This window comes from Sceloporus undulatus, chromosome 4, assembly GCF_019175285.1.
Source record: "Sceloporus undulatus isolate JIND9_A2432 ecotype Alabama chromosome 4, SceUnd_v1.1, whole genome shotgun sequence".
NCBI lineage: Eukaryota > Metazoa > Chordata > Lepidosauria > Squamata > Phrynosomatidae > Sceloporus > Sceloporus undulatus.
The window spans coordinates 38,421,652-38,445,346 of NC_056525.1; the positions used below are offsets into that span (position 1 = coordinate 38,421,652).

A 23,695-nucleotide genomic window follows, 5' to 3' on the forward strand; every position below is an offset into this window, starting at 1 on the left:
GGGGCAAAACTTTGCATCCTTCATAGCCATCACTTCATACACTGGATAAAAGTGCACTTTGCTACAGGTGGGAACCGGCATAAAAATTAGGGGGGAAAACTAAAAACAAAAAATGAATGTTTCTGTTCCAAACATTTCAAGACCAGCATACTGTGTTTTCCTTTGCTTCCTCAGTGAATGTCAGTCCAAGCAGTCATGTAAAAAAGCTCTCTTTCTGGCACTGCAGTGAAACACACCTCCAACACACAGGACCAGTTTGCTCTGACAAATGTAAAAGGGCCACTCTAGGATGTCTCACTGTCATTAAAAGCAAGAAATTAACAGTTGGTGTTAGCAACCCTCCCCCCCCATGGATATTTTATTTTGGGGTGTTCAAAGGTAGCTTATCTTAAAGAGGGACCAACTCCCCATGTTGAAAGATTCTAGAACTTTATTTTATGCTAATGTTTAAGGCAGAATAGGCAAAGTACAAACTGAAGGCTAATTGTATCCCTTCAGGGCAGTTTTTGTGGCCTCTGTTGTTAGTGTGTGGAAAGACGTGCTGTGTCCATATTGAACCATACTGACAGGACGCCAGGGAGAAGGAATCTGAAGAGATGTCTGCAAAGGTATTCAGGCCAAGAAGGAAAATATTCCTTCTCCACTGCAAACGGCCTTTGGCTCCCGGCTTGAGAAATAATGACAAGAGCACTTCAAGCCTTCACTCTACACGAGGGCTTTAATAAATAAGTTACTTTAATAAATAAATTACTTTGACAACCAAACAACCATAACAACAAAACAGAGAGGCAGTTACTTTAACACCAACTGTCATAACTGACTCTCTCTCAGGACTGACAGCATCAACATTCCATAATACAAGTGTCAACTGTCAACTGCCACTGGAACTGTAATAGGTTTCGCTACAGCTCTATCTTGTGGACATATAAATGTCATTTCCTAACATCTGTGGCCTTTCAGAATCACCAAAAGCTCTCTAGGGCTGAAAACAGGCCTCTTCGGGGCCAGGAAGGGTTAACAATATGCCCAAAATGCCTCTCAAAACCCATGGCGGGTTTGTTTTTAGGGTTGGCTGGTACATCCTGTTATAGCCTCATAGGAAGTAGTGTAACCCTTCCACAGTTGCCCACTTCTGGTTTAAGGACTCAGGATATTATTGGGACTGCAACTCGGCTTCATTGACGATTGGTTGTGCTATAAAAGGACTATGGGTGTCCAACATGTCCAGTTCTCACCGCTACCTTTCAAAGATGTGAACTAGGGCTCATTGTAGCCTCCACAGAGAAGCCCCTCTCAGAAATCTTTGCGTTGACTACACCTTGCAAGGAAAGGGCTGTACCAAAGGGCATGGAAACATTCAAGGCACAACTGCACTACAATTGTCTTTCAGACAATATTCTTCCCTGTATGTGGAAGTGGGCCCTTCAGTAATTTCCCTCCTGCCAATGAGAAAGAGTGTTTCCTAGCCAATTTGTTTGAAGGCAGCAGTTTCCAAAACACGTATCAATACATTAGCCAAGATCTTGCTCCCAGAATATTTGGGCAACTGAGGCTTTCCAGCATTTATGGGGAGGGAGCTGTGTTTGTATGCTGTTTTGAGCAATGGGGGAGCTAACGGTAGTTTCAAAAGATAGTACAAACAAGTGGAAATTACATTGTACAGTAATCCCTGCAGTTTTGCTGGTTTGATGCTCCAACACGATTACAGACTTTAAATGCATCTAATAATCTGAGCACATTCATCTCAAGTGATGTAGTGCCCCAAAATGGCCAACTGCTTATTTCTACAGTAGTGCCTGCATTTTGGCTAGGGTGCATGGAGCAGCACTTCCAAAAGTGTATCTCTGTTGCTTTATTATGCAAGCCCTGCTCCCTTTCTAATGGCACCCCCAATACCAAAGTGCCCTTTTAAAAACTGGAGGTGCAGCAAGTAGTTTGGCACTATTTGTGTCATGATATCCCTGCCCACGGGTCACTAGAGAGAACTGTACTTTGCCAATCATTTGAAGCAGAGATGGCAGTAAGGAAAAGCCTTAGCTAACACAGTTGTAAATGCTACCCCGTGGACACGGAGGGCATCAGAATGAATGTTAGTAGAAACACTAGCAGCAGAGGCAATGAGGAGGTGCAGGAAACCTATTTGAGAATTTACTGCATGTTCTAGGTGGACATTACTTGGAAGAAAATGGGAGAAACATCAGAAACTCAGCAAATGAAGAGTACACTAGGAGTGCATATAAACCAACACTGCATATCTACAGATACCAATGGGAAGTCCATAGAAACACCTTTGTACTGCAACAGCAAACACTATCTTGAGAGCCATCTTTTCCCCAGTATCAGAGATAATACACAGGGAACAAGTACTAATAGTCATTAATAATAAGACTATCCTTCCCACAGTTTGAATAATCCCCCATAAATTAGAAGCCAGTACTTGTGGAATCTAGTTGCAGTTTTAACTGTTATCTTGCAGGATTATTTGTTTATTCACTGACAAAGCCTCCCCCACAGAGGACTAGGATGGGAGCAACGACATTCTCCACAGCTTTAGCAAACAACTAGCCTGAAGAAATTAAAAGCTTCACTCTAAGCTTGGTTTGCATTTTCATGGCCACCAGTTTAGCACAGAACCAACATAAGAACCCTTTTTTAAAATGTTGGTGAACAGTTGTTATTGTGTGCCCTCAAGTTGATCTAGAATTGCCCATGTTTTTGTTGTGTGCTTTCAAGTTGATTCTGACTTGTAGTGACCCTATAGTGGGATTTTGTTGTTAAGTTTCTTCAAAGGGGTTTGTCATCCCCTGAGGCTGAGAGAGTGTGACTTGGCCAAGATGGGATTTGAATGCTGGCCTCTAGTCCAATGCTCAAACCACTATGCCATGCTGGCTCCGAGTAGTGCCTCTTTATTTTTTAAAAAGGGTGCAACCTGTAGTTTATTGGACAAAAATGAATTCCTCTTCTGCTGATAAAGCTACTAGGTACTCATTAATGCATTGCAATTAAGATGTTTCAACTTACTAGGATCACAGAAAATTTCAGGAGGCAGGGATAGGAATCTCACTGCAACTCATTCAGGGTTTTCTCTCAGTATGCAAAATAACACACAGTGACTACATTAGGTATGATGTATTTTTAAAAAAAACCTTTATTGATTAAAAAATTCCAAAAAGTTATTTACAGTAGTTTTTGCTTCATAAACTTCAGGCAAAACAATTTTTTTTATATTTCCCATCTAAAACAAGAATTCCCCATCATTAGGACAAACATGTTACAGCAGTCTGCCCCCCGCACACACCAGAAAGAGCAGGGTATTGTGAGAACTGGAACTTTCTTTTATTGTGCACAATTTCAGATTTGCTTGTCAGTGGAGGTGCTATCCCTTTGTGTCCCACTGTATTCAGTAGGGGCTTAATGTGAGGAGGAAGTAGTCAAAAACAAAGGCAAAAACTGAGTCTATATCTAGACATGGGCATTTGCTGCTGCTTAGGAAGGTCCCACCAATTTCAGTGGAAATTCCAGATAACCAGAAACTAGCAGGCTAAAAGTCCTATTCAGGCTTTCTCTAAGCAGGTACAGTAAATAACTGACAAGGAGCACACTAATCTTCTCAGCCCATCGCAATTTTCAAAGAGGGGCCTCTTTATTATCAAAGGCTCTCCATCTGATTTGGAGTCTGCTAAAGTCACAGCACTATGACAGAGGAAGGCAGGGTTACTATGCTCCACCCTCACATATTTTATTGTATCGACTTAAAAAAATGACTGAGTAGGGCTGATGCCTTGCCTACACATTCTAGAAATCGGAGGCAGAGAGTTGAAACAAGTTCAAGAAGGAGACTTAATTTCACCTCCCATAAACCAATGATGGGAACAACTGGAGACACAGCGTTTAAACACAAGGAAATCAAATTTACCCACATTTTAACAATAAACTAAGGATACTTTCCAAGGCAGCAGGGTAGCATTTCTAAAGAAGAAACAAGCACCATTTGGTGATTTTTCGTAAAAAGGCATTTGATTTAATGTGAAGGGGCAGTTCTCTAGGTACAGCAAACTACATCCGATTAGAAGTATGGGAGTGGCTACTGGGGGGCGGGGGGAGACATAGGGAGGTGAATGAACTGTTCATTGGGCAGCAGTTACAGGTCAAGTCCAAAATTTATGGGAGGTGGGGGAGAAGGCACTCAAAATAGATAGTTGAAGTAGTGGGTCAGGGGTTAGGCAGCCTGTGGTCCGCCAGGTATTGTTTAACTCCCAACTCCCATTTGCCTTGGCAAATGGTGAAGCATGATGGGAACAAATATCTGAAGGGTTAGAGGTTCCCATTCCAGTAATCAGTCCCATCCTTCCAGTTCCAGTTCTCCAACACACACATGCATATATGCACATACTGCTTGCTGTCCTCATGAAGGCTCTTCCACTATCAGGTTTGTACTCCTGATCCAAACAAGTCTGAAAAGTTGCATTCTGCTGGCCTTTTATCTTTACTATTCATGCAACATAATAATTAGGCTAACACCCTCTAAAATTAGTGTTTTCTCAAAATAGATATATAGGTGTATATAATATATCACTATTTAACTTACATTTACAGTGAAATAGCACTATTACAAAAAAACAGATGGATGTTCATCATACTCCATGTTTCACAAGTTCCTGGTCTCAGGGTAAAAAGGAGGTGGAAGTGACTCAATGAAAGATGCACATCCTCACTGATCAAGATGCAACCCCCCCCCCCCCCCCCAAAAAAACAGCTTTTCTCCACCTAAATCCAAGGCATATACCCATATTCTAAGACAGGATACTGCTGAGTCTAAAAAATTCAATTAAAGCTACAGACACATGGCTATCAAGATCTCATGTGCCTGTAGCTCACAGGAGAGGTTGCAGTTCATCACAGAAGTCCCTGCTCTGTTTGACTTTCCTTTCTGGCCACGAGAGGGCACCCTTGCTCCATCAGCAATGGAGTAACTACATTCAGCATGATGAATGCAAGGATGTATATGGACACACACACAAAGTCAAGATGCCTGTTTGTATAGGTAGTTTTGTCAGCGCATCCTTACAGCCACTCCAAGATTTTCAGAGACACAGGGATTTAGCATTCACAATCAACAATATTCTAATAAAAAATAAATGGTTGTTTAAAGCAACTTCACAGTCAAGACTCCTTTGTTTAGTTTCTTATACCCACCACCGCCTCCAAAATGCCCCCTTGCTGATTTTGGTTAACATTCTACCAGCCCAAGTCCTCTCCCTGGTTTCTGATCAGAATTTCAAGGAAAAATACAAGGAAAGGTAGGCGGAAGAATAGGTAAAGTCACCAAAACCAGGCAAAAATTTACACCAGTACAGAAAATAACAGTAATAAATTGCGCAACAGCACCATAGGTTTTTATGCTTTGTCTTGTTTTTTTACTGGCACCAGTATCTGCAGAATGGTGGTGGTGAACTGCCCCACTCACCTCCTCCAGGGAAAAAAGAATGCCAGAAAGATAACATTTCCAGTTAATCTGTTTGATACAGGGGATTTTCAGTAGATGTGAGCCAAGGACCAGCCACTGATTCACACTTGACCAAAAGTATGTTACGAAAGGCTATAGTAAAAAAAAAAAGGGGGGGGGGGAGAAAAAGGACAACTAAAACTTAACACACACGCGGCGCGCACACACCCAGGCACACAAACCATGAATTCCCCTTCCACAAAATGATACACATAAGAAAGTTCTAAGAGGGGTGAAATTATGTCCCCTCTATTTCTTGGATTACTCAAAAAGAGAAGAAAAACCAGTACTTGTCTTTGATCATCCTCTTCCATTATATTTTGGACCCTTTTCCTGTTTCTCTTCCATTTACAGTCAGCAGGCTTTGAAAATTGTAGGAGGGAGGGGCGGAGGAGAAGAAAACTTCAACTCAATTCTGCCACAACAAATATAGTTACAGTAATAAAGACGTCAACCAGCAACAATGTTCTCTCAGAGCACATTAGACCTTTAGGGCCTGTCAAGAGCAGTGCCTTCTCATGTACCAATTCAGGCACCTCAGGGTAAACAACATCCTTTGTGAGGCCAGATCAAAGGATGATGCTTACCCAAAGGACAATGTGGTTTCAATGGGGAGATGCATTTTCTTTTTTTAAATGGAAGTCTGGTGGCTCATTTCTGAGAGATGAGCAGCACAGAGCCAAATGAAAACTACAAAGGCATCAATTTGTCCTGTTCCCAGTGAAAAAAAAGCCGTATTGCAATGTTAACAGTTGGTCAGGAGAGATCCCCATTATCCACAGAGGCCAACAGAAAACAGACCTTGGAAAGTAAGAAAAGAAAGGCGTGTCTCCAAGAGGAAACAAAGGCTCCAAGAGGAAAACAAAGCTACTTGGCTTTTCTGGAAAGAGTTGGAGTGGGACCTTCTCTCTGCAGTGAAGGAGGTAGTTGCCCATTCAGCTTCTGCGAGTCAAGCTCTGCAGCCCTTTGCAGGGCTACTTCCACGAGCAACTGAAAACTGCTGAAGTCCTCTCCAAAGAGCTCAGGAGGTGTGGGAGGTGGAGTGTTAAAAAGTCCACTTGTGGGGCTGGCAGCATCTGCCCTGGCCAGAAGAGCCAGAGTGCTCCCTGTCGCGCTCAGCAGTGGTTGTTTGGGGTGAGATTCCAGCTCCACCTGCTGGAAGGTGGGCCGATGCTCCTTCTCACTTGTGACCCTGCTCAAGTTACCTGCCACAGGTTGCCTGGCATGGCAGATCATTGGGGGACAGACCGACATGGAGAGCACCTTGGAGGCAGCAGCAGTGGTAGGAGGTGGTACCATCAAGAGTCCAGACCCAGTGGCAGCTCCACGGGACAGCGCTATGTCACCAGCTTTGGTGCCTCGGCGAGAAATGGTGAATTGGTTTGGGTCCTTGCCATCCTTTAGCAGCATGTCAGGTAGAAGCCTGCGCCTGGCATTAATGAACCAATTACAGATCTGAGGGATTAAAAAAATTTGAAGAGGCTTAGTTAAGACACGTCTGAACAAGCAAGAAGAACCTGTGGCATGCAGCTGCCCAAACGTTGGACACCCTACAAAATCTGCACCCTACAGAAACATGCATTTACTTCTCCATATATATTAAGATTTCACGTTGAGTTTATTCATGTTTCCCCTCACCCATGAACACTGAGTGAACATGGATTGACAGTGATGAAGTGGTAATTTAGCATAATGTGCATGGGACTAACCATGCTGATTGGTCTTGCTTGGTCTATAGCATCCTAACAAAAGATGAGGGGAATCTTACCATTACTAATTTCCTGAACTTTTGGATTTCCTGACCAAGTGTAAACAGCATTACCATCAACCTTGGCAGAATGATACCAAAAAAAAAAAAAAACCCAACAGATTTACTAAGTGGTTTCTTACTTTTAATGTAAGTGGTCTTCTGCACTTATCCATTCTCTTCCGTTTCCTCCCACTTTCCTGCCACTAAAAACTTAACACCAAAAAAAACGGGGGGCAACAGTTTCACAAAGTTGCAATGAAAACTGTTAACTCTCAGGTGTTATCAACAGCAGATTCAATATTAACAAGAGCAGGAAGGTCTCTATAAGGTCTCTATGGCCTGTTACAGACAGCCAAAATAAAGCTGCTTCGAGTCACAGTGGAGGTATGGTGTTTCAATGATGCATGCGTCCTAAGAGTCCAGAAGCCACACCAAAGCCACACTCTAATCCTTAGGGCTGGAGCGTGGCTTTGGTGCGACTTCTGGACTCTTAGGACGCATGCATCATTGAAACACCATACCTCCACTGTGACTTGAAGCAGCTTTATTTTGGCTGTCTGTAACAGGCCTATGTGTCCAAAGCTTTCTCAACTCTGCCAGTGGCTACCATTATGGGACCAAAAACAACTACATTATACTGCTTTATCACACTGGGTGGCAAACAGGATTTAAACAAGAGTTAAACAGGAAATGTGTGATAAAATCAGGCATTTTCTGTTTAACTCTCGTTTAACTCTTGTTTAACTCCTGTTTTCCCCCAGTGTGATAAAGCAGCTTGAGAAGCTTTGCAAGATAAACACACAAAGAAAATTAGAAGTGTCCAGAGAGGCTTCAGGCAAGGAACAGGGTGAACAACTCTAGTCCTCTCGATACTGGTGGACTGCACCTCCCATCATCCCACATCTAGAGCTGATGGCAACTGCACGACAAAAGCATCAGGAGACCAATAGTCACCCACTCCTGGAACAGGACATGACTGCCTGAAAGAGCAAATGTGTACCTTGTCATGACTGCCCTGTCATGAAGGAGAACTTGTCTTCCTGATGCCCAAAGGCCCATCTATCAGGCATGTGGGAACGGGCTTTCTCTGGCCTCATTCCCAAACTGTGGAATGCACTCGCTCCAGAGTTAAGATCAGCCCCCACTTGCATGACTTTCAAAAGAGACGATAAGACACTTGTTTTTACCATAGCTTTCTAAACTGTTTGCATATTATGGTTCTAATGATTTTCACAGTACTGATTTCTTTGTTGGTTTTATTCTAAAACTACTGCAAAATATGAATAAAACATTTTGTATATAGTACCTTTGTCATAAAAGGTTTTTAAGGGAAAAGCTGCCTTTCATTCTCCATTCCATTTTGCATGCCTGCCACTTGTTTTAAGGTGTTTGTTGTTGTCTTTAATGTCTGAATGGCCAAGAAAATACAGTTATTCACTTGTCACCTGAATTTCTATGTCTAAGTGTGACAAGCTGGGATCTGCCCAGCCAGCACAGGGTGAAACAGGGAAGGTTTTTTCCAAGATTCCTAGCATGCCTTTTCTCATGCCAGATCTGTCCAGGAGTGAATAGAAGGTATGTATGATGTTTCCTTTGTACAGGCAAAGACAATCCAACACAATCTTTTACACGTACACACCCCTTCTAAATTCCATCCAAACTGCAGTCTTAAAATCTGGCAACTTTTTCCCAATCTACCCAGAAAGGCTTTTTGAAAAATACACTGTCTATCCAAAGTCTGTTTCATTAACTTCTATCTGTAGCAAAGCATTCTCTCTCCCTAACTCCCTCTGTCATAGCATTCTCATCCAGAAAAACAAGGAGACAACTCGCTCAAGACAAAAAAATATTTGCAGAGCAATGCCTTTGATGAGGACCAACTAGAATCTCACAGAGTAGTAAAACAAATTTTCCAGTTTCCCAGAACACGTAATGAGAAAGCTGGGGGTTACGAAACGACAAAACCAAAAGCTACTAAGGGAACAGAGGAAATGGAAAAACCAATAATAATAATAAAAACAGCCTCCAAAGTATGCAATTTGTAATAGTCTTAATAACGTGGGCTGCAAGACTTCTCACCAAGACTTCATTAGATCAGGTAATGTTGGGTGAAAAACTGATTTGCATGTTGCACCAAGGATGGTTGGAAAAAATTGTTTTGGCTGTTCATACACACACCTCTTGTAAAATCTGCACATGAATGTGTACAGACACCTTTTAAGCCAGAAAAAGTAGCAGAAAAAGTACAAGAGGTGGCAGTGTTCCACCAGCAGTTATGTGAGAACTAGTGGAACAAATGGACAAATAGCACAAGGAACACCTAACCTAGCGAGCTTGTAACAAGTTGTGCAACCAAGCTCCGGTTTGTGCAACTGGTTTCTGCAAACACAATCAAAGAAACGTATTAGATACTTGCACAAGGATGAAAATGAAGTTTCCAGGAAATGTAGCTATGTGCGATGAGGAGGAGTAGGCCACACAGACTTTAAAAACTTTAGTTTAGACTAGTAGTATGATCCAGCTAAATCAAACTCCATTGAAATATACAACTAAAATCAGCACCAATACTTTCAATAAGACTTTGGCAGTATTCCTGGGTGGTTTTTGTTTGTTTGTTTTTTAGGGGGTGTAAGCCACAATGAGTCCCAGCCTAGGAGAAAAGATATAAATAAGGGATGTATGGAAGGCAGGAATCCTACAGCAATATATCTAGGAGCAGGACACACTGAAATCAACAGTACATATTTCTAAATTTGAACAGACATGTACAGGATTGGACTGTTAAACACAACTAATAATTCAGCTGGATCAATGCCACAATCTTTCCTTCCTACAATGTTTTTACAAATATATATTTTCTCTGATTTCATACTGTAACATCATCCCCAACTTCTCCTACAACAGCAGCACTCAAAATTACTTTTCAAATAAGCTAAATGTTCCCCCCAAGATGTACAAACTAACTAGCTGTTCTAAATTACATGATATTGCAGCATATTTCCAGCCTTTTGGTTAGGAGGTCTACATTTCCTTCAGACTATATGGTTAAGTATGTAGGAAGAACTCTGTAACAATGAGATTTCTGTTTGTTTGGCTGTTAAAGAGATACAAAGTAATTCAAAAAGTTCATTTACCAGTTCATTCACTAGTTCCTGGGTATCCACGACACATAATCTATTACACTGCAGATGTATGATCCTTAGCCTCAGTTATTTCTCCCTTACGCTTGGAGAAGGGATTTAAAAAGTATTCTATAAATGTGTTTACTGAATAATCAACATTAGTAACAAATTCAGATTTTAAATCATTTTAATTTTAATTTACTCACTACTACATAAAAAATCAAATTATCTCATCTTTAAAAGAAAATACGGTGCACCCTTGCTATCCATGGGGGAATTCCCCCCCTGCAGACAGTAAAGACTTAAGTCCCAGTCTTCTGAATGGGCACGCTCCAGCTTGCATTGATGCATGCACCCATTCAGAAAGCCAGAGCTTGCCATCCGCAGAAGTCCAAACCACAGATGGCACGCTTGGCGTGGATGCACTACAGTATGCAAAGTGCTCTTGTAACACCCTTGATATTAACAAAAAGAAGCTGGTAGCATGAGTTTTCATAGACTTGAGTCTGTTTTCTCAGATGAATACAGATGTAAACATGCATCTGAGGAAGTAGGCTCAAGTCCACGAAAGCACATGCTACCAGCTTCTTCTTTTTTATATAGTTAATCTTAACTCTTATTTAAAAGAAGGAACCATCTCCTGGTGAAAAGCAAGGGTATAATATGTGAAACACTAACCCCCTTCTACTTTCTCATCCATCCAGTCTTAAGAGTTATGTCTGATGGAATTTTATAAGTTCTTTGACATTGTTTTGCATTGCCTCATCCTTTAGATCTTTGCTATATGCTGATAAAGTTTAACCCTTACTTATCTACGGGTCATAGAAAAATCCCTAAGTTTGGCCCCAAAACCTGCCCTTGACTTATACATGAGGTCGACTTATAGTCAAGTATATACATTATGCATAAGCAACAGAATTGCAATGAATCCTGGCCTGGCCTCCCAGCTAGGCAGCAGCTGCTGTGATTCCACTCACGTCTGCGGGTGATCTCTGGTGCCACAGGCAGAAACAAGGCCCCCGTCCCCTACTCCCCCTTCTGCTGGAGATCACTCAGACAAGGGAAGGCTCAGAATGTTAGTCAGCTGCTTCCAGAGAGTCAAGAGAACAGACCCCCCCCCCCTCAATTGCTGCTGCTTACTGAGTGGAGATTGAGGGGCTTCCTTCTGTAACTCCTAAAAGTAGAAGTTACACAGGGACTGTGAATACATAATGTAACTTGTAACTGCCACAGAGGATTCCAGTTACCAATATTTGCTTATTCTAATCCTGAACGAGTCAGGTCCAAGCATACAGACCTGTCAGGATATAGCAGAGTATGTTAGAGCCTGAACAAACAGACCAAAATAAAGCTGCTTCGGGTCACTTTGGAGGCATGTTGTTTAAATGACACACACATCTTTAGAGGCCAGAAGCTGTGCCAAAACTGCGCTCCAGTCCTTAGGACTGGAGCATGGCTTTGGTGCGGCTTCTGGCCTCTTAGGATGCATGCATCATTTAAACAGCATACCTTCAAAGTGACTTGAAGTACAAAAAACAAATCTTTAGAGCTCGATGCTGGGGGAAGGTAGGAGAAGCTATCCCAATCCTTATCATCCTCAGTCTGCCCATATTAGCAATCATCATACCTGCTCCTCTTATCGTTAAAGATGCTTCAAAGCTGAAACAAGCCCTCTTGGAATATAGGATGTTTCCCAAGGCAAGAGAGTTGTCTCCATCATCTCATGAACTGTGTGTTATTACCTTACAATAGTGTTGCACAAATGACCCTAAACAGCACCATTCCAAATAACAGTTTAGAGTTTAAATGAGGATGATAAGGAGCACAAAATTATAAGGCTGGACAGGACAATTGTGTACAATTGCATTTGTTGAAAGAGATGGCCAGCTAACAAAGATACGGGTCCACTGCCAAACAAGTCCACAGGAATTGTAGTGCAACACTAAAAGGATCTAATTACAAGATGCATGGAAACACAGCTGCCATTTGTACAGTTTGTTTTATTACTTATCAGAGGGTTTCTAGCAACATACTGAAATGAATGCACACTTCAAATAAAATCATTATGGAAATACATATCACAATGATTGACACATCTCTTTCAAATATCTCCTGAGGATATGTTACCACAAATTCAGTAAGTTCCTCAACCCCAAACTATGTTTTTACAACCACAATGCAAATCACCTTTCACAAGTGTATAATTCTTCTTAAAATATATTTAAGGGTTATTATATTATTATTATATTCATTTATATCCCGCACTTTTAATGGATGGGTTTCCATTTAAAAAAACATAAACTGAGATAAGCTGCTAATGTGTAGATTTAAGAAGGTTGTTTCTAGGTTTCCCACATATATAGATATACAAAGAGACAGATACAAGAAATGGAAAAAGCGGGGAAATCACCAAAGAATTCAAACAAATAGCCACCTCACCTAGGGAGAAAATCACAAAAGCTAAAGCGCAATAAGAGCTGTTCAACAGTGGAACCCACTGCCTGGTGGAATTTCCTTCTTTGGAGGTTTTTTAAAAGGGCTGAATGGCCATCTGTTGGGGAGTGCTTTCATTATGTCTTCCTGCATGGCAGGAGATTGGACTGGGTGGCCCTTGAAATCCAACTGTATGATTCTATGTTGTGCATCCCTTATCTGGAAATCCAAAATTGTCCACATGGGTGGTAAAATTGTCCCCACAAACTTTGTTTCATGTGCCAAATAATTTAAAATGTTGTGTATAACATTACCTTCAGGCTGTAGGTATAAGATGTCTATGAAACATATGAATTTCATGTTTAGACTTGGGTCCCATCTCCAAGATACCTCAGCGTGTGTGTGTGCATGTGCGCACACACACACACACGTGCACACACATGCAAATATTTCAAAATCCAAAACATTTCTAGACCTAAGCATTTCGGATAAGGGATATCCAACTAGTATCTGCTAAATGTCCCATATCCTATCAACTAGATTAACACTGAAAAGTTCTATCTTTTGTTCAAGAGAATGCCCAGGAGCAAGGCAAGAACCTACTCTCCTTCCATATCTGAAGCATGTAGATTCTCCATGATGCCAAGCTACCTTGAGAATCATGAATGAATGGCAGGTGCACTCCCTTACATTTTTCTGAGCCTTGGAGACACTTGGAAAGCTGATCCCCAAAGATGTTGTACAGCTCAAGTTATGTACAACATTAGAAGACCCTGCCCTCCTCTCCTCTGAAGAGAGTAGTTCGACAACAGGATCATGGCCATGACAAATTATGGGGGTTAGCAAAGCCTACCGAAATCTGCTGACCCTTGCTGATGGATTATCTTATCTTCTAACCCAGTAACCAAATGCAATCCCCATCTCTGCATCTTTTAAAACAAGGTAGAGGTTTCATAGAATCATAGAGTTAGAAGAGACCACAAGGGCCATCAAATCCAACGCCCTTCCATGCAGGAAATCCTGATGTTTGCACACATCAAGACATGATATATACACATCATATGCTAGCTCAGGGACTGCATTCAATTTGGGAAGAATCCCAGAAGTTCATTTCAGCCATGGGGGTAGCAAACCGCATTGAAGAGAACCAAGGACAAAATAGGCAGAGCCTAGGTGTGTTACGAATTTTGTCATTTCCCAACCAAGAACATACCTCAGTTCCATGCAATTGTTTTCCTGCCTGCAAAACACAGGGTGTTTAAATTTTAATTGACTGGAGGCAATAAGCAGAGGTACCTTCAGGATGGATGGGGAAAACTCTGGGGCTGGAACTATCCAATCTCTGCCTGGCACTATATATGGTTAGGATATGGAAAATATGGCCCTCGGATGCTGACAGACTCGAACTCCCAAGCATTCCTCCCCATTGGTTATACAAGCTGTGCCTGCTAAGACCTATAATCCAACAATGTATCAAGGCCTATATGATTCCCATCTTGATATATATGGGTATACTATTTTACAGTATGGTATGAGCACAGTAATTATCCCACAGGGTATATAAAGTCTGCCCTCCATTTTCATGGAAGATTCATTCCGGACTCCATCGCAAAAATAGAGGCTCACCTATAGTCAAGTCTTATAGGCTTGAATAAGGCACGTGCCCGCGAGCGTGCGCAAGATGTATGCTGCAGGAGCACACCCCACTGAAAATAATGGATGTGGTCCCTCTATGAATATTCAAGACTGTGGACCTCAAGTCTGCAAGAAAGGAGGGGTGACTGTACAGAGATTATGTACAGTACAGTTAGCAGTACATATATACAATACACAAACAAGACTAGCTATAGGATAGTGATTCCTAAACTCTGGTGCTCCAGTTGTTTTGGACTTCAGCTCCCACAAGACACAGCCATCTTGGCCAATAATCTAGGATTCTGGGAGCTGAAATCCAAGACAGGACTTGGGAATCACTGCTATAGGCAGAGGCTTATTATTAATTTTATTTATTTCTATGTATTCATGCAAATATATCTACCTTGCCCTTCTACCCCATGCTTAGGATGGCTTACAAGAACTTAAAAACTATTTAAAAAACCAAAAATGCATTAAAAACTTAAAGGCAAACAGTACTCACATTCTTCCACCACAATCACAACTTGTGTAACTAGCAGAATATGCAAGCCAGGTGCCATGCTATCCTTGTTAACATTCATCAGCACTGGACATAAAAGATTTCAGTGATATTAATATACAAGCTTGTTTGTTTACTTACCAATATAATGTTTTAAAGAATGAAAAACTTTCTGAGCGGGATATGTAACCTAATTGCCTAGTTTTTATTTGACAAAAGTGTGCTTCTTGATGCTGATATCACTAGCCATGTTTACTTACAAATGTATGACACTCTAGTTCAATCACCATAAAGTGAAATGTCCTACTATGGGGGACGACAACTCACATCATCCCCACCCCACTATGAAGCAACAGAGAATACTGGTCTGGGAAAGATTGACAGGGATAACTGAATTAACTACGTTCAGCAAGCCACCTTCAAAATTCCAACATCTTTTAGAGCCTCGAAAGACCAGTAAGTTTTGTTGGTGAAGTGGTGGCAAAAGCTGGTATAAACTGCATGATATTCAGTCCCATCTTCATTGGTAGCATTCATCTTGACAATGAAAGACAAGAGAACCAGAGCCAGAAAGAGACACACGTGAATCCAAATGACAGGAAGAATAATATAATTGGGTGTTTTGTTTTGTTTTTAAAGTCCAAACTTTTGCCTCTGGGAAGCTAAAGTGCAAACATATCACTATCCCCAACATGTGAGTTGCAGAGCTACCTTACATACTCAATTATTATGTCAAGTGCAAGTTTGGGGTCAAAATTATGGATTTTGATATGACCTGCGGATAAGTTGAGGGTAAAACCTAGGGACATGTAATAAAAGATCTAATGGATGAAGCAAAGAAAAACAATGCCAAAGAACTTACAAAATTCCAGCTGGCATAACTGTTTTTGCTCACACTAAAGGCTGGATGGATGAGAGAGTAGGGGGAGGTCAGTGCTTCCAGGACAGATTACACTCTTGCCTTCACCAGAGAATGGTTCCTTTTTAATAAGAGCTAAAGTCCTCTGTGGATAAGTTGACTCAGTTTTTTTGGGTCAATTTTTTAACTAAAATGGATAGACTTATACATGAGTATATACAGCATGTTGCTTCTGAACAAGGAAACTTAATTTAGCTATTATAATTGATAGCCACTACCATATCTTGTGGCACAGAATTCCAAAAGTTAACTGCGTATTAGGTAAAACTGGGAGGAAAGGCATAACCAAAGTGTACTATTCATATTTAAATTCTTAAAGATTATTATTTTTATTCCCCTGCCCATCACTGAAAGTTTTTTGAAGCACCTCACAAACAAAGATCCTTACAACAATGAGTACTAAACTCAGTAAGGGCTTTTGATTTAAACAAGGAATCCCCGTGTATATTCCTGTACCTCTAACACTAAACTCTGGTATTTCCCAATGCTCATATCATCAATATTTATTACTGATGTCTCTCAAAGTGTGCCTCCTTTTTAGATCCAAAAGTTAAGTGCCTGCTTCACTAACACTACTGAAAGAGTGTCAAGACAATCTCCTAAAGTCAGCTCTTCATGAAATATGGATGCTGATAATTCCTTCCCCTGAAAGGCTCTATGCAAATCTTAAGGTTTGCCTACCCTTACTTAACAAGAGCTGCACAGTGTTTTTCCCCCCTGGAGGCAATCCTATGTCTGACAGTTATGCATGAGACAGAAATTCAGCAAATGCAGGTGTCTATGATGCTCAATACAAATTGTTGGTTATCACCCATAAAGCCCTATATGGCTTGGGTCCGAGTTACTTCAGGGAACGCCTCTCCCCATATAGTCCACCCCGCACTCTCAGAACATCAGGGAAAAATTTATTACTACACCCTAAGGTGATACTAGCAGCAACTCACCAGAGAGCATTTTCATCGGCTGCACCAATGTACTGGAATAAACTTCCAGAGGAGCTTCATATGACCTCTACATTGGATGCCTTCAAAAAGGCTTTAAAGACCCACCTCTTCCGATTAGCATTTTCTTCGGACTCCTTATAGAGACTGCCCCCCCGCCCCCCGATTCAAATGACTAATTGCAATTGATAGATTCCATGTTTGTTTTACTTGATGTTCGGTTTTTATTGATTTTTATTGATGGATATGTTGTGATGGTTGCTTTTTATGATGTGAAATTTTTAAATGATTCTGTGAACTGCTTTGATCATCTCGGAAGAGCGGTATATAAATAAAGCATATTATTATTATTATTATTATTATTATTATTATTACTGCTATAAAGAAAGTATCAGTCTGAATTTCTGTTTACTGCACAAGTGTTTCACATGAACAGATAACAAACATTTAAGTTCAAATTTTGCAAAATGAACAAATAAGATCTATTCTACCAGACAGAAGACTGCATCCAGTTATTGGCCTAATGAGATTGTAGACCCACTTAAATCAGTAAGCCTTTACTATGAATAATTTATGTCCCACTAATTTCAATGGGTCTACTCGGGAACATGGGTTGTTCTTTAGAGTTTGTCTTCAGCCTTGATTTGTAAGTTAAGATTGGGACTGTTTGGGGAAAAACTGTAACACTGTGTATTATTAGTCTTGCAAGATAATGTTTGTTGTATGTGTGCTGTGTGCCTTCAAGTCGTTTCTGACTTATGGAGGCCCTAAGGCAAACCTATTATAGGATTTTCTTGGCAAGATTTGTACACAGGAGGTTTGCCATTGTCTTCCCCAAAGGCTCAGAATATGTGACTTGCCCAAGGACACCCAGAGGGTTTTATGGCCCAGCAGAGATCCAACCCTAGTCTCCAGTGACATATTCCAACATTCAAACCACTATGCCATGCTAGGTCTCACCCAAACTTTATTTTTAAGAATTTCTCCAACAGCCTTAGACAATTAATCAAAAGAATGAAAGTCAGCCCATCAAGAATGGGGTGAGCCCTTGTTGTTTTATTTTTCACTAGAACCTCAAGAGTCAGGTGCAAAAACACAAAATGTTGGAGGCAATATTTCTGCTCAGAATGGTCCAAACCTTCACCTAGAGATATCTTCTCAATAAAAGATAAGAATGCACTCCCGTGGTTACCCCATCCTCCTTCATTTCAACTGCCCAATTAGAGAAGGAACTTCACAACCATCCAGATGTTTAACAGCCATTCATTCCAGCCAGCATAGTGAAGGTGCTATGCTAAGACAGTGTCCACCACTCAAAATCTAATTTTGGGCTGGTGGGTAGTGCCCAAGTGACAAACTCAGGCCATTGTTGAAACAGAAAACCATGGCTAAGGTAATCTGCTGCAGCCCAACTCTCCTACAGTCACAATGCTAAAAGACAAACGGTGAAGGAGTCTTTCAGGCTGGAATGCAAATATCCTTTCACAAGTGGGAAAGAGTTAATTCTTAGTACTGACAATAAATAGACTGCCTTCTCAAGGTTATAAATCAAGGAACTACAAGTTATTATACCAACTGGTATACAAATTCTTCTGCAGTACATAAAACAACTACCCTACAGCACCAGTTAATGTTGGCCTGAATTTTCACAGCTAATGTTAGCTTTAGCTCCATTTACATCCAAAAGGCCCGCTACAGACAAAGACTATGGTATTATGTTGCTTTTTAGAAATCCAAGAAATGACCTTGATTATCTAAGATGGTCTCCAGCAGGCCACCTCCTTCCCTGCCTACAAGCAGGAGCTGTAACTTGTTATCAGAATATTTGTGCTCATAACAAGCCAAGCAGAACAGACCAAGCATTCTTGTACAGTCAGATCCCAGCTAAGAGGCCCGACGTAGTCAGTACAGAGATGGGAATTATCAAAGGAAACTCAGAACTCCATAAGAAAGGCTACTGGCTATTCACTGAGTCAGGCACCCAAGTGATTCTCAACTATATGGGAAGAGTTAACTATTATAGAGAAGGAGAGAGGGAAGGAAGACAAAAAAAAATGATCATGAGCAGTCACTTCTAAAAAGCACTTTGTGCTTTTCACAAAACTAGGCAGCAGCATTCAAACAATCTAAATACTACAAGTCATTCAATCACAACGTTATTCAGATTTTTCCCCCTCCTCTTCTGTCCTTCCTCAAATGTTTTTGATTCAACATTGGACACACCAAACAGTTAAGGTTTATCAAGAATTTGAAGACAAACTAGCACTCTGTATGGACAGAGGCTGTTTGTTTATCTAAACAGACACAGATCACAACATGCACTTCCAATCTCAACAATCAGCTCTTCAGCATGGTTACCTGGAAGCCTCTTTGAAATCAGTGAAATTGCAAAGCCAATCAAGTTACAAGCAGCCTCTCGAGCATTTTTTAAAAATTGGCTGGCAGGGGAAGAGACAACAGCCCTTAGGATAGCTCAGTCATCTTGTACATGAACACTCAGATGCTCAGATTTTGAGAATTAAAGTTTAAAGGGTTGAAGGAGTGGCAAAATTTGTTGGAGCCTCTACATAAGATAGACCAGGGGTAGGCAACCTGCGGCCCGCGGGCCAGATGCGGCCCGGCGAGGCCTTGGGCCTGGCCCCAGCCCAGTCCTGCCGCCGATTGCCGCCGGGGCCTTTGGCCTCTCGTGCGAGGGGCATGGTGCGGCAATTCTCTATAGAAGCCTCAGAAACATGCATTTATCTTAACATTTTTTTAAAAATCAGCAAAAATTTTAGCGTGTCCTCCATTTTTTATTTTAAAAAAAGTGTCCTCCATCTGAAAATTTTGTGCTACATTTGTCCTGGTTTATTTGTTTATTTAATTTTTTAAAAAATTATTTAATTATTATTATTTTTTTGGCTTCGGCCCCCCAGTTGTCTGAGGGACAGCAACCCGGCCCCCAGCTCAAAAAGGTTGCCTACCCCTGAGATAGACAAAAGATATATAGGCGGATTGTGGCGGTCTGCTGCCGCTGCCAGTTGCTGCGGCCAGGAACCGCAGCAGCCAAACAGCACGGTTCCCGGACACAGCAAAAAAGGAGCATGAAAATCACGCTCCTTCTTGCAGCCCAGAAGAGACACTGCGAGGCGCTAGTCACCCACTCACGGCATCACTTCCGCCGCGCGACGTGCGGACGCAGAGCATCCGTTATGTCAAAATGGCGGCGGCTGTGTGGAACGGCCGCCGCCATTTGTTACGGACCCAGTCCGTGCTAGGGTTAGAGGCGTCTGGAAGAGACTCCCCTTTCTAACCCTAGCACGGACTGAGTCCATCCTAGGGTGCCCGTTTGTAACGGGCCATAGCCTCATACTAGCTGAGATAATGGAAATACTATGCAGAAACACATGTATGGCTCCCTATGGCTCTTCCAACTTGAAACCCACCTTGTCCCTTGTAAGCCTTTGACTTGTATCTTTCAATCCTCATTCACTTTCGCACCAGTAATAAAGTCTATATGTAAATGCCATGATGTTTGACCACACTGAGCCTTATCCTCTTAACAGTCTTCTTCCATTCTTCTATTATTTATTTGAGACTTAAAGCTCCTCAGCAAAGTTACCTGCCTACTCTTCCTGAGGTTTCAGGAACACAAATGGTCTCGATTAAAAAGTGTTCAGCCCAGTCTCTTCAACGTCGGGGGTGAGCATTGCAACCTGCAACCTCAAACTTCTGCCTAATCCCAAACTATCTGGGAGGGATCCATGGAGATCAAGCCAACACATTAAATTTACTCTTATCATGGTCTTCTCTGCCACATGTGTCTTTCTCACAAAGATTTTGAAAGGATGACAAAGAAAATTATACCTGAACTTTCACGCTACATAATTACAGTGCTGTGATTCCACTTTTATTACCATGGCAACATCCCATGATAATAATCCTAGGATCTGCAGAATCCTGGATTCCTGGGATCTGCAGAATTTTAGCCAAAAAGCTCAGCATTCCACAGAAGTTGAATCATAATGGTTCTATAACTGTGTAGTGTAAAAAGGCCTCAGAAGTGTATCCAGACAACATAATTATAGTACTTTGATACCCCTTTAATTGTCATGGATCTGTCTTAATGAAAACTGAAATTTGTATTTCCATGAGATACTCAGAACTTTAGTCAAAAAAATTCTAGTACAGGTTATGCATTAGACCAGTGGTTCTCAACCTTTATTTCCCCAGACATTTTGGACTCTATTTTCCAGAAACTACAGCCAAAATGGCCACTGTTCATGGACCACTGTAGCTGAAGTCCAAAACATTCATGGATGAAGTATGAGACCACTGCAGTAGAGATTCTGTAAGATGAGTCCACAGCATTTAAAGGGATATCCAACTGCTACAACTGTGTAGCTCTATGGAAATGACTAAATTCAGATCAGGTGCTAACTGGGTGTCACTGCATCAATTTCTGCTACAATCGATTCCATCCAAGTTAGACCTGACAGGCCCTCAAACCTTTAAATGTTGCACTGCCAAAAGATCACAGAGAGCTGGCACTTCCAGAAAAGAACTCATTGTACAGAAGGTATTTATAACAGTTAAAATTTTGTTGAAGAATCTTGGCTAATTTAAAATCATAATTTAAAAGCACAGTCTTAAAAGGCAATTGTTCTTGGCTCTGCCCCCACTCCCAGCAGAACTAATCATGGTCATAGGTCTGTGAACTTAAGATATTCCAAATAGATATTGATCGTGTGAATTAGTGAAGCATTTGTTTATTAACCTAAACAGCCAAGGAAATTTTCATCAGAAGGAAATTTCCAGTTTCTGGAATCAAGTCTGTTTCCCTTTTAAATAAACTGTGCACTTCAGAAAGCCTGCTGCCTAGCAGGCTAGTTGAATACAGCAACGCTTAACTGAAATGAGTAACACTCTCTAAAAGACTAAAACATGGTCTAAAACACTGCTTCTCTGGCAGAGCGAGCATTTTTTCCCCTATTATGCCAGGGAGTGGTACTATATTTGTGCCCTGGAAAGTCATTGACAGCAATGGGTCCAAACTATCACATTGAGTAGTAAAGCTCTAAGACATGGTGTAAAACTTCCTTCATCTGCATAGAGCAAGATGAATGCCTGCTTCATGGGCATAATGAGAATTACACAAGGAAAAAGAAACCTGCATTCACCTCAAGACACTGTTGGACTTTAACTTCCATAATACCCAATCCCTGGCCATGCTGTCTGGGGCTTATGAGAGTTGGAGTACAAGAATACATGAAGTGCCACAGGTTTCTCATCTCTGGGTTATGAGGACAATCAGCATGATTAAGGGCTGCTTTCATGATATGGTTCTGTGCACTACTATTGCCCAGCTACATAATAATAACTGACACTGAGACTGCATAAGTCCTGTATGTTCTGAGATGGGGTGGGAAAAGCAAGAACACTCAGATGTCGCTTCATTTCAACACTAGGTCTCTGCTTGGTAGGGCTGACAGAATCTGCAGTTTGACAATAGAAAGGAATGTGTTCTCTCACTTTTGCTCTGAAAGAGAGGCCAGAGTACAGAAAGGAAGGCTTGGAGATGAGAAGACCCAGGGAGGAAAACAAACGCTTATTCCTTTTTTTTTTTTGGCCAGAAAAACTGAAAAAACTGATTATGAATTCCTTTTTTTTAGAACGATGAATACAATATTTTTTAAAAGTGTATTCATATATTTCTCCTTCTCCCCCCCCCCCCCCCAATTCTTACTAACAATTGTGTAAAGACCAATTCCTCCCTTGGTTTCCTTTTCCCAGTTCTTTTTATGGTAAGAAGTACTTTATGTCTACTGCTTAACACTATAGAGAATTAGAGAAGATTAAACAAAATTCTTTGTTTTACTAACAGCAATGGATTCCATTTTTAATGAAGAGTATTGTGCCTAACTCCTCATAAACTGGCAAAAGCAAAGAGATTCCTTACAGTTCAGAATCTTGCAAACTGAATTTATAACAATATTTTGAAGAGAAAATTCAATTTCTATTTATTTCCCAAATAAACTGTACCTTTAATAAATCAGACATGGTGTTTTTAATGCCAACCCAAATTACATAATGCATTTTCCTAAAGTAACAAGGTTACTTTCAATCAGTAAAGGGTGCTAATACTGCTTTTTTCCTTTCAGTTTTTCAGAAAATGTATATTCTTCTTTTTACACACACACCCAACAAAGGCTTCAAAATATCTGGAAATTTTACATTTCTGCATGGGTTTTCTTGGAACCATCCAGTTTGCCACTGTGGAAAAGAAGCTGCTGTTGTTTTTTCCAACTTATGGGGACCCTAAGGTAAACCTATCGTGGGGTTTTCTCCACATGTTTCTTTAGAGATTTGCCCTTTGCCACTGCCATCCAGTAAGGCTCAGTGTGTAATTTGCCCAAAGTCACCCAGTACACGGCCAAGCCGGGATTAGAACCCTGGTCTCCAGAGTCATAGTCCAGAGCCACTACACCACACTGGCTCTCATGGAAAAGATGGTACTGGACTAGGCGCACCTTTGGTATGATTCAGCCAAAATGTTATGCAGGACATGGGGAAATTACCCTTGAATGTCTCTCATTCATGGGGTAACCATGTCAAAGTCAACTTTATGGCAGTTAACAAAGGACTGCAACTCTGAGCTACCATGACCAACTTTCCAAACACTGGTCTTATGTTTTTTGAAAAGAATCTAGCTGGTTACTCCCAGAGAGTTGTTTTAAGATACACAGATCCAGAAGGGAAGATAGACTCAAAAGACCATGACCTAACTTATAATAAACCAATGCCAATAAAATAAAAAGATAAAGCAAGGTACAATGAAGAAAATTTTTGCAAGAGGCAGTAGAAACGCTACTCCATTTCCTAGTAGTCTGAACTTAAGTTGTCCAACTTAG

General features: G+C 41.1%; 1 protein-coding gene across 4 annotated transcripts in view; it reads right to left on the reverse strand.

The window, feature by feature from the left end:
• Window positions 1-3,130: 3,130 nt before the first annotated feature.
• TGIF2 (TGFB induced factor homeobox 2) overlaps window positions 3,131-23,695 on the reverse strand; it is a 31,703-nt gene continuing 11,138 nt past the window's right edge. For all 4 annotated transcript variants that reach the window (XM_042463776.1, XM_042463778.1, XM_042463775.1 and 1 more), the window contains exon 3: window positions 3,131-6,961. In XM_042463776.1, coding sequence (XP_042319710.1) covers window positions 6,374-6,961 — 588 coding nt within the window. In that variant the 3' untranslated portion in view covers window positions 3,131-6,373. The remainder of the gene's footprint in view (window positions 6,962-23,695) is intronic.